At 41.7% G+C, this 12518-nt stretch overlaps 1 protein-coding gene across 4 annotated transcripts in view; it reads right to left on the minus strand.

Moving 5' to 3' along the window:
- The window catches only part of SEMA5A (semaphorin 5A), a 486740-nt gene that overhangs the window by 124136 nt on the left and 350086 nt on the right, over window positions 1-12518 (minus strand). For all 4 annotated transcript variants that reach the window (XM_067730359.1, XM_067730362.1, XM_067730361.1 and 1 more), the window contains one exon: window positions 8473-8677. In XM_067730359.1, the coding sequence (XP_067586460.1) occupies window positions 8473-8677 (205 nt within the window). The remainder of the gene's footprint in view (window positions 1-8472; window positions 8678-12518) is intronic.

Below are 12518 nucleotides of genomic sequence, written 5' to 3' on the forward strand. Positions count from 1 at the left end.
ATTGCATCAATTTAGAGTAAATTGGGACATTTACTAATTAGCGTATAACTTCAGATTATTTTGTGGTTGGGGAACTAGGCATAAAGTACTAAAATTACTCAGAAAACATATTTAAAACCATAACACATTAAAAAGTAAAAACTAAGGTTCCTATATTTAGTAAAACAAAACAATTAATTGTTGTTATACCATTTTAAGTGATTTGGCATATATTAAATTGTATTCAACAGATTTTTCATTTTAATTGGGCCTGACATAAAGTAATACTAAAATACTGATTTTGGTTTTTTTGGTGTATTTTTTTTATGAATAATGAATGGATTGTTACTGTATTTATAAATATGCATAAATACAAAGTCATATCCTCAATATATTATATAATATTAGGTGAAGTATAAAATCTATCCCATGTTTTCTAATATTGACTTAAGATCCTGGAGGATTTATGAATAGATAATGCTGCTTAATACACTCATAGAGTTTATCAGATCCTAATATAAAATACTAATTTTGTTTGTTAGGTTTAGGACATTGAGAAATGTCAGGGGAGCAGGAGAAAGCCAGGCTAACGTTTTAAATTGGCTGAAAGATCAGGTGCAAAGTGAAAAAGTATACGCAGGTGGATTAGTGTCCTGGGGCAGCTATAATAGAATACCATGTTCTAAACGACTTAAAGCAATAGGAATTTATCATCTCACTGTTCTGGAGGCTAAAAGTCTGAAATCAAGGTGTTGGCAGGGCCATGCTCTCTGGAGACTCTGAGTAAAATCCTTCTTTGTATCTTCCCAGCTTCTGGTGGTGGCTGTCCATCAGTGGTGGTCCCTGGCTTTCAGCCACATCCAATCTCTGCCTGTGTTGTCACATGTCATTCTCCTGTGAGTGTCTTTCTCCTCTTCTTATAAGAACACCAGTCATATTGGATTAAGGGTCCACCCTACTCCAGTATGACTTAATCTTATCTAATTACAACTGCAAAGACCCTATTTCCAAATAAGGTCACATTCTGTGCTATTGGTGGGTTAGGACTGCAACATATCCTCTGTGGGAACACAATTTAACCATAACACCAGGTAATTGGAATTTTCCTACATTGTTGTTATTCATTACAATTACTTTATCATTAAACTCAAAATTCATTAAGTTTTATCAAATAAGCACTAGAACGACATAATGCTCCCTTTCACCTAGGGAACGCCTTACATAAATGGGCACATATAGAGAAAATCCAGATTAGGTTTGGATTTCCAATTTCCAGTGAAAAGGACAGAATTTGGAGTGATTGTAAAAAACCTTTCCCCTATACGATTTTCACAATTTTTTTTTTTTATACTTCTTTTGGCTGCACTGAAGACCATGTGGGAACTTACTTCCCTGACCAGGGACTGAACCCGCACCTCTTGCATTGGAAGCGCAGAGTCTTAACCACTGGGCCACTAGGGAAGTCCCAGATTTTCACAAATTAGTGTTTGCTTGTGACACTTAGGTAGTTACAAATTGCTTATAAATATTAAGGGAGATAATCGTAACGGCAACAGTAAATGTATTACTTAATTTCTGGTGCCTGTAAAGATTTCCCTAGGGTCCTTAAGTCTTATGTACTTTAGTTCAAGGCAATACCTGAGGTCTGTACCTCCCTCATTATTATTATTATATTTGTATTAAAGCCTTACTATGGTCTATAGAGCATATACCATTTATCCCTGCCTTTGTTTGTAACCGGACAACTCTGCATGGTTGGGTGAATTCTTCCTTAGTGTGATTGCCTAGAAAGCAGAGTACGAAGCAAGGATTAGAAGCTGATGCATCGTTAGGGGTACAACCCCAGGGCTGTGTGAGTGAGGGAAGAGATACAGCAGGAAGAGGGGAGTAGTGCCGCGTGAAGGGTCACCATGGGCTACTCCTGTATGCTGAGCCACAAAGAGATATCTGCTTGGCTACGTGAAGAACCCATTGAGTTCCTGAATAGCCCATTGGAAGGAAAAAAGAGAAAGGAATTTATTAGGTGGTTCCTTCCCATATCCTGCCTCTTGTTGGTTGAGGTTAGCCTCATGGGAGTTAATACCCCTGCACTTCCGCATTGTATCTCCCAGATCCTTTAGCATCTGCTTGAGAAGCTATATCCCAGGCCAGTGGTGTGATGTCTCATCCATGTCCAGAAGTGGCACGAGGGCGTGGCCATCAGCTGGTCAGCACCAGTGGGAAGAACCTCATGGTCCTGCCCAGGCATTTATCAGCCCAGGTGACAGCTGAGATGGAGCAAAAGGCTGAGGGTCCAGGAGAAAGGAAGGCCAAGGAAATCTGAGGAGGGGCTTAAGACATGTCCAGTTCATGGACCTTCTCTGAGTGTTCTGTACACATGATGCTTCACCAGCTCTCAGAGCCCTTCACGTTCTATAGGACACTTTAATTTTTCTTTCATCTGAAATTAAATTGGATCCTCAGTTCACCACCCACCCTTTTTCCACGACTTCTTTCCTGATATTTCCATTCTGATATTCTTCTTTAACTAGAAATCAGGGTTTTCTGTTTTGATAGATGCTATATCCCTAAATTCTCCATGTACCCTTATTTTTGAAGGAAAGATTAGCCTAGAATGAAACTCTTGAGTCACATTCAATTTTCCTCCAATGTTTACATATATTGCTTTACTTGAAATCTGGTCTTGAGTGTTCCATTATTTTGTTTTATTTTGTTTTCCTTTCTTTCTCAAAGCTTCTCCATCATTTGTTTGGCTGAATCTAGCCAGTAATTAGCCTTGTTTTTGCTTGTAAAAGACACTCCTGGTATTTATTCTATTGCTTGAGATTTTCATTTTGCGGCATGTCTGCCTGTTTTCTTTATTGCCGGTTGAATATAATACTCTTGATTCATATTTTCCTTTTTTTTCAGAATATTTTTGACCACATTTCACAGATTTATGCAGTCAGAGGGTGTTCTGGAGCCACCTAACATTGTTTTCCATGTGTAGGTATTTTGTTCTCCTGAGTACCTGAATAATTCTTTCTTTACTTTTGCAATTTAAAGACTTAACCTGACTACATTCAGTATTCTTTTATTCTGAGTCAATATTGCTCAGATATGGTGTGTTTTGAAATGTACAGACTCAATTCTTCCTTTATTTCAGAGAAATCATTCCTAGTACTTTTGCCTGTCCCTGCCTAGACCACCAGGTTCTATTACATATGATTTCTGACTTTTTTTTAGCCTGATATATTGTAGTCATTCTGTATCAGCTTGCTGCATCCTAAAACATTTTCTTTCAAATCAAGTCACATCTGTTTTGCTAACTAGTTAGCAAATCATACCAGCAACTACAGAGATGAACTGTAAACATGTCTGCTCCGCTCATGTTGGATAACAGATTTTATATCTGCATCACAAACAATTAGAAATCCAAGCACAGAGAGAGGCAAGGTACATTTATTATAGAGAAGTGATTCTAAATTAAAAAAAAGAAAAAAGAAACAAAACAAAACTATTATTTCCTCTAGAACAGCAGTACTTAAATACGGACCAGAAATGCCCAGCATTGAGTTGATCTGGGATCCTGTTAGAAACACCCTACTCTCTGTGCTGAGTCAGAATCTCATGGGGTTGGGCTCAGGAACCCACATTTCTCATGCCCTCGAGGTGAGTCTTAGCCATGCCCTCGTTGAACAGACACTGGTCTAAAATAGCGCTCCAGAAATAAGAAGGGTTTGAGTTAAGGGAATAAACAGTTACGGAAAAATAAAATAAATGGTTAGCAGAGGTGGCAGAGGGTTCAAAACTATAGAACGTGGTACCTGAACAAAAACAAGAAAGCATATGGGAGAAGGGGCAGACTGGTAGACACACTGGAATTGAGATCAAGTCAAAATAAAGTAACGTATTTCACCCTAGAGAGGACAGTAGAAACTCTGAAACTGAATGGTATTTCCAGGGAGATACCATAGAATTAGAACAACCATAGCTAAGGGCAGAGCAACAGCCATAGGTGAGGGGCAGAGAGAACACATGGAGCTGGCAAAGGAATATCACAGAGGGAGAGGTGCCACAAGAGACAGGGCTCCGCAAATCAAGATTCCCAGAATACGCGGATGGTCAACATGATGCTAATTTTATCTTTGTAGAGAGGCACTGAGAAGCTGTTTGGATATAAGACACAGCCACGTATAGATCTCCAGTCATAAATATCCTAAAGGAGTTACCATTGCCATTTTGTCTCCTGCTCTGAGAAGACCTTCAAAGGAATAACTTACAAAGTATCAGCACAGTCATGGCCCAGATAATGTGCCTAACCGTGGCCGGATTTCCAAGAGGACAGAGATGGGAGTAGCATGAAAACAGACCCAGAAGGGGGCCGGAAAAGGCTGTTTGACTCAGGGGGGTGGCCCCTGAGTCAAACAGCCTTCCCTGGTGGCCAGCAGGGAAATGCCATTCCAGCTGCAAGAAGCAAAGTGAACTGCACAATGAACAGAGGTGTTTTCACTTCAATTTTTAGATAATACTGACAAATAAAATTAACCAGCTTTCAAATGGCCATGGATAGGAGTTCTCCAATTTGTGCTTGTTCAAGTAAAGTCCAGGTGAGAGAAAATAAGTTATCACAAAACCTGATTCCCAAACCCAAGCTATCAAACTGATTTTATTAGCAGGTTAGGAAGTATTCCATCTTCACATTCACTGGTTGTGAATGTTACCCTCATGCTCTGTCGGCTGAGCACTTATTAATTCCTGACTGAGGTACAGCATGTGGACGCAGTTTATCTTCAAATGCATCCAAGGTTTGACTTGACGTAAACTACTTGGTCAAGATATAAATAAAAGGCCACATAAACATCAGCCTTCTGAATTTTAAAGGTCAAATTCTGTAATCTTTGTCATCCCGACTTGTTAGGAGTTGTTCAGCTCTTAGCTGGTTTAGTTAAAACAGACTGGCGTTTTTGGATATTCTTTCTAATATTCCATTTTTACATTTCAGTGCCTTAGAAATAAAGAAGAAAGCTATTTGCTGGATCATTAAAAATAACATCCTTTAAAGCTAAATTTTATTCTGAACTAAAACTTGTAAAAGAAGAGATCACCTTCAAAATGTATTCCTCAGTGCTATAAGAGATAAATGAAAAGATCCAGAACTTGGTTGAGACATGAAATTTGTACTTTAAGAGGTCCTAAAGTTAGAATCACCAAACTAGTCTAAACAAACTTAAATAACATCTATGTATCCAGATGCTAGGAGAACTCTGCATGTCTGCCCTGAGTCCCTTCATGTGGTTGGGAGCAGGGCTCTCTTTGGGACCCCATGTATCCATGGTTATTTCCCTGCTGGAAGGGGCCTTCACCCACTGCAAAACCCCTTCCCCTTGAGTTTAACAAACAACCTGACTAGTCAGTCATGGAAACTGCAGAAGAGTTCTATGTATGGCATCGTTCTCCATAATCCCATCCTGTGATTGCTGTTAGTACATCTTGCTATGCCATGACTGAATTTACAAACAGGCAGCAGATTAAAACAAAAGCAACAAATCAGGTCTGCAGAACAAAAAAATGAATCTCTGTAGGACATATCTGGTGAGTGGCTTGCAGTCTATCATTATCAGAATGAGAACTGCAAACCTGGAGCCAGGATCAGACAGCCTGGGGTAACCATAGCTACTTCAGGCTGAGCTAATCCCCTAGCTTTAGCGTGGGAGGGGATGGGAACCAGAGGGGGAGGGGAAGAGCAGCAGCCCAATCATGAGATCATTCAAAACAGACTTGAGCAAGCAAGTTTCTAGAAGGCTGTACTGTTTAAAAAGTCACAGATGCTGACTATAATTTAATCTCAGATTGGTAATTTATCTAAGTTGTTCTGTTGGAATTTGATTTAGATTCTGTTCAAACATGTTGTTTGTAATAAAAATCCTCAAATATTTTATCCCAGTGGCCATGTTTTAAGTTGACAGAACAAGTTGCTCATTGCTATGGACTGAATGTGAGAGGCCCAAAATTCACACGGAAGCCCTAATCTTCAAAGCAATGATATTTGGAGGTGGGGCCTTTAGGAGGTAATTAGGTCATGAGGGTGGAGACCCATGATGGGATTAGTGCCCTTATAAGAAGAGACAGGAGAGAGATGATCTCTCTCTCCACCAAGTGAGGACACAGCAAGAAGATGGTCATCTACAAACCAATAAGTACAATGCAAACAAACATGACCTTCTCATGGTCTTGGTTGTGGACTAGGTCAGGTTTCTCAAGTTGAGGTCATAGGCTGCTCTGTGCTGACCTACCCAGGCCTGCTCAGGACCAGCCCATCTCCCTTCACCATCCTTCCTCCAAGTACTGATGAGGAACTCAACAGCCTCCTAGATTTCCAAGAGGACTCTATTCTCTGTGGCATCAACCAGAACATTTATGGGAGAAAATAAAATAGGAAAATTTTGGAAATGTCCATTTCATTCATTCCTCAAGCTACCACACCCTATGGGGGAATTAAGATGAAAATAGCAGAAAAAGGGTCATGGTTCCTTATTAGACTCTGGTGAGCAAGATAGACACTGTGATGGTAATTCCTTATCTGCTCTTAAAACAGACTTAGGTCCCATCCCCTCGGGCTAACACATCAATCTTCTACAGGCCTTCACTGAATAGCTTCCGGAAGCCTTGCTCATGGTAGCTGTTTCCCCCTAACCTCCTCCATGCTCCCTCCCTGTCCCCCACTCCTCCCTCAGACTGACCTTTAGAGGCACCAGTGGCCTCCTTTGGTGATGCAATGGTCACATCTCTGTCCTTAGCTGAGCTGACCACACAGCAGCACCGGCCACAGCTGACCACTGCTGCACCTGGCTCTTTGGCTGTGTCCCTCCTTGTGCAAACCCAGCTCTTCCTCCTTGGTCAGCTCTCAGCTTAACCTCATCGGCCAAGCACAGGAGCCTTCCTGGCTCTCCTACCACATCACTTTAGTCACACCCACTGCATAAGCTTGGCATCACTTCTCACAATTTCCTTAGTGGTTGGTTCGTTATGTGCTGTCCCCGCAGGAATATAGAGAAAGATGCTGCTGGTCTGCTCACCATCTCACTTCATCAGCACTCAGATGAACCGCAAAATAGTAAAAGCTCAGTAAATCTTAGCAACTTTGTAAATAAAATTAACCAACTGATGGATATAAGATATCATTAACAACAACAGTGGAAACTGTGTTCTATGAAAAAGTGCCAACTATACAAAACACTGGACAGAGGATGTAGGGATGGGATGGACTTCACAAAGTGGGATTTTCTATACAGGAAGACCTGAAGCAAGAAAGAGCTGGGCAAGTTTATAAAACTAAGACCCAGCCATGAGGCCAGCCTAGGGCACCCAGCACTCTTCACGTAATGAACAGAGATGGAACCTGCCTTCAACAGGTGAGTTACTGTGGAAACCGAAGAGGTCTAGTTGTCACTGATGATTTGATAAGCATTGTTGCCTGTGTTTTCTGTAAAATATTTTCTTATTTATGCCCCCAAACATATTCTTCAGAATGCTTCTACCTACAATCCTACAACAGGAATATATTGCTGTGAGCACTGTTTGTAAACCAATTGAAAATCATATGACAATCTCAGGATAATATTTCACTAGACAATGTCCTCTAACAAATTTCACTGTCTTAAATTATCTGAATTAAAATGGTCTTTCCAAGAAAAGATGTATTTTATGAGTAGTTGAGAAATACTAGTTAAGAAATCAGTATTTACAATAGCCAAGACCTGGAAACGTCCTGTCCATCAACAGATGAATGGATAAAGATATGATTATACATATATACAATGGAATATTACCCAACCATAAAGAAGAGTGCAATAATGCCATTTGCAGCAACATGGATGGACCTAGAGATTATGATACTAAGCAGAGTAAGTCAGAAAGAGAAAGACAGATACCATATATTACTTATATGTGGAATCTAAAACACAACACAAATGAACTTATCTATGAAACAGAAACCAGCTCACAGACAGAGAGAACAGACTTGTGGTTGCCAAGGGGGAGGGTGGGCTGAAGGAGGGAAGGATTAGGAGTTTGGGATTAGCAGATGCAAAACAGTATACATATTATGGATAAACGACAAGGTCTTACTGTATAGCACCAGGAACTATATTCAATATCCTGTGATAAACCATAATGTAATAGAACACAAAGAAGGATACACATACACATATATAACTGAATCCCTTTGCTGCACAGCAGAAATTAACACAACATTGTAAATCAACTATACTTCAATGAAATTGAAAGAAAGAAATCAGGCATTGGTTTTCCAATAAAAATTATAACTAACACAGTGAAAAAAGATGATGAGATTATTTTCGGAGGATGATGAAGATAAGGAAGCATCCTGGGCTTTGCTGCTTGGAGGAAAGAAGACAGGCCCAAAGCTTGACACTGAGATCTCATGTTTAGAATTTAAAACACAAAATCAGGAGATGATAGAAAGCTCCTCAGAGGAGGGCGAGCTCCTACCTGTGGCCAAATAAATGATGTGGATGAGCGCGTCCCTGCCCTGCACCAGGTCGACGGCCACGTGGGAAAAGCGGCTGTTGTCCTCCATGAAGGAGGGCACTGCAGTCACTGGTTGTACCACCTCATGCATCAGGATGAACTTCTGAGCATCCTGCAGGTTCCTTTCCGTCAGGTTCACGTACAGGCCCTGGTCCATGGTGCCGCACTGCAGAAGAAGACATGCGGTTACTGGAACCAGCCACCCCAGCTGGAGGGCGACTGGGAATCTGAAAACCTGAGTGGGCCAGTGTGCTCCCTTCTCCATTTCCGCCAAAGTCCCCATCCTTGGTGTTCCTCCCATTTTAGGTTTGAACTTGTTATATTTGGGGAGTCTCTCCACTCCCATCATAAATGAACGATGAGAACAAATGAACTTATCTACAAAACAGACTCACAGACTTAGAGAACCAACTTATGGCTATCTGGGGGGGGATGGGTGGGGGGAGGGATAGGGAGTTTGTGACTGACATGTATACACTGTTATATTTCAAATGGATAACTAACAAGGACCTACTGGATAGCACAGGGAACTCTGCTCAATGTTGTACAACAACCTAAATGGGAAAAGAATTTGAAAAAGAATAGATACGTGTATATGTTTAACTGAATCACTTTGCTGTACACCTGAAACTATCACAACATTGTTAGCCAACTACACTCCAATATAAAATAAAAAGTTAAAGAAAAATAAATGAATGATCAGAAGCTTGAAGAAAATGGAGTAGAAGTCGTTGCTAACTTCAATTCTAACAGCATATACAGAAAATCTCCACATCGCATGTGGAGTCCCTTGGGAGCTGTCTGCCTAAGTGCACACTACTCAATCTGTCACACAAATCAGGTTCCCAGATGGAAAACACAGCAATCAAATGCATCACGTAGATTTGCTGGTTTTCCTTGGAATGGCGGGTTTATAAGCAAGACATGGATTCCACCGAGATAGAATTAGGTCATTTTAATCTGTAAACTATGTGATATTGTTCTACTGTCTTTTACATGGGCTACAAAACACTGTGCTGGCCTTATTCCTTTGTGCCCATATTCTGAGCTAGAAGAAGCAAAAAATTCACATAGAGTTGAGCATCCGAGAAAAAACATGGGGCAGGGGAGCAAAACTTCCCACCCCAAAATGTCTTTAGAACGTGTGGATTATTTCGAGCTGAAAACAACGAAGGCCCAATAGACTCAGGAAGAAACTTTGACCTTCCCCCTAAATGCCTAAAAAATTTAGATGGAGGGCCTGTTCCTGGAATAGAGATATCTCCAGAGATATCAGCAAAGAATATGGGCTAAGTGTGGTGGGAGAAACTCAGCAGGGCCTAGGGATCAGAGCCCCCTCGGGGTCCCATTGTCTCTGTAGGCCCAGCAAACACTTATTTACCAAGGATTTGCTTTTCTATCTCCAGGTCAATTGCTTTCCTCCCCTTTGAAGTCTCAAACCACTACCCTCAACATGCTCTTTCATCTTTAGCTAAAGATGGTATTTAAGATGAGGGTTTCGGCCACTTGGGTGAGTCACTCAGTTTTCCTGGGTCCCTCCCACGTATACATGTTATTAAACTTTTGTTGGATTTTCTCCTGTTAATCTGTGTCATGTCAATTTAATTCTTAGACTGGTCAGAAGAATCTAGAAGGGCAGAGGAAACTTGCTTTCTCCCCAACAGTGATGAATTTTCAAGAAGAGAGGGGAGTAAGATAAAGGAAGTGAGGAAGGAAGGGAGATGGGCAGAGAGGAGTGTAAAGGAAGAAATCAGAAGGAAATAGGAAGGAAGGAAGAAGATTCTCAGGTAGAAGAAATACCACAAAGAGGAATCTGTGATACACAGGGAAAAAAAAAATTAGGCCTGGAAATTGCTGAGAATTAAACTCAGAGCTGTGCTGCGAAAAGGCTGGCAGGTGTTATGTAGGATGGTCCTGGGCAAGGATGAGGTTAAAAGAGGGGTAGGAAAGCAAGCAAAGCTTTCCTGGGGCAGAACATAGAATCAGAAAATTATCACCAAGCTTTCTCATTTCTTTCATAAACTTTAAATTGTGCTTCCAAGAAAGGCTGTTCCTCGGCAGAATTCCATAGAAGTAGGTTTGATGGAAATGAATTTCCCTGTTCATACCATCTGAAACTACCTTTATAACATGTCATTTCTAATACTTGGTTTTATAATAGGTTAGAGGTGCAAAAGTATAAGATGGACATGGCTTTTTAAGAATAGACGGTATTTTTGTAGCACTTGATAAAATATCCTACACGCCATAAAATGATAGGCTGATTTAGAATTAAAGTATCTTGGAGCAAAATGGATTCCAAGACTGGTCCAATGCTTAGTTGAATGTCACACCCTTGCAGGGGGCCCCAGGTACCAGGTGGTGGGATGGTCAGGTGAAGGTGAAGGGTACAGCTCTGTGGTCTCAGGTGAGGCCCTGCCTCTCAGCCTCTGCCTCTTTACCTATAAGGTGGCCAGAAAAACACTTCCTCTGCTCACTTCACAGGGCTGCTGTGAGGCCAACTGAGACTATCAGTGGAGAGCATTTGTAAGTTAATTGAAAGTGCCTGTAAGTGCCAAGGAACAAGGCCGTGTGCCTGGCACAGAGAAGCCATTCAAACAATGGTAAATGGTCAATGCGTCCGTCTAGTAGCAGGGCAGCAATTCTATGGGCCATTGAGCTGCAGGGGCCCGAGGGAATGAATGAATAAATAAAGGGAGGAAGGAATCAGTGGGTGAATACATAGCAGTTGTATTGGGGTGGGGGGGGCGTGCCAGGAGATTTTCCATAATTGACGTATTTAACAGTAACACTTGGAGGATGGAGACAGTGCCTGTTGGCCAATGTGTTACAAAATGCTCTGAAGTCTCTCCAGGTGAGTTCTAGTTCTGAGAGTGACAGTGTGTGGCGGTTTTCTATTCCTGAAATCAGCAGCAATACTTAAGTCACGGGTAGCAACGAGCAATCTGACTGCTGGGGGAAGTTTTGCATGCAGGTTTTGTTTTCTATGCACAGTGTAAAAAATTGGCCTCAGAGAGATCAGGAGACATAATATAAAACTGAGGACCTCTGGCTGCTCTTGAAGAATCTGGGGACCTAAGTGACGCAGAGGCCTGGGTGGGCTGGGGCTTCAGAGCAGGAACCCCGACAGTTCCTTGTCGTTTTCACGATGCTTTATCTTACTTAAATCAGCAACCTGCATTGTCACTATGATATTGTGATTTATAATAAGAAATATATATTTGGCCTTTGTCCCTGTTCTGTCACAGAGCTAAAACCCTTGAAATTTCCTAAGTGATGAGAGCAATACAGGTGTCTTTTGTTATGTTAATAAGGTGACTTTTGGACCTCACCTAATGATGGGGGCTAGTCCTCAGCGGACCCAACCATGTGATTAGAGGGTTGGAACCTTCAGTCCCACCACCCTGACCTCCAGGAAGGTTGAATCCATCACCAATGACCAAATGATTTCATCAATCACACCTATAGGGAAGCCTCCATAAAAACCCCAAAGCATGGAGCTCTCAGAGCTTCCGGGTTGGTGAACAAGAGGAGGTTCAGGGAGCGTACCCACCTCAGAAAGAGCTCCATGCCCTTTCCCCATACCTTGCCCTACTTGCCCTGGGAATCTCTTCCATCTGGCTCTGCCTGAGTTGTGTCCTTTATAATAAACCAGTGATCTAGGAAGTAAAATGTTTGAGTTCTGTGAGCCTCTCTAGCCAATTAATGAACCTAACGGACCTTGGAATGTCCCACCTGTAGCCCACAGGTCAGAAGCATGGGTGACTACCCGGACTTCAGAATAGCATCTGAAGTGGGGCTCAAGGGGAGAGTCTTGCAGGACTGAGCCCTCCACCTGTCATATCTGATGCTATCTCTGGGTGAACAGTGTCGGAATTGAGTTGACTTGTTGGACACCAAGTTGGTGTTGGAGAATTGCTTGGTGGCGTGGAAAAAAACCCACAAGTTGGAACCGACTGACAAAATCTTTAGCCAAGAACTGGTTTTAAACTATACTCTGTACTCCA

Source organism: Pseudorca crassidens, chromosome 3 (genome assembly GCF_039906515.1).
Source record: "Pseudorca crassidens isolate mPseCra1 chromosome 3, mPseCra1.hap1, whole genome shotgun sequence".
NCBI lineage: Eukaryota > Metazoa > Chordata > Mammalia > Artiodactyla > Delphinidae > Pseudorca > Pseudorca crassidens.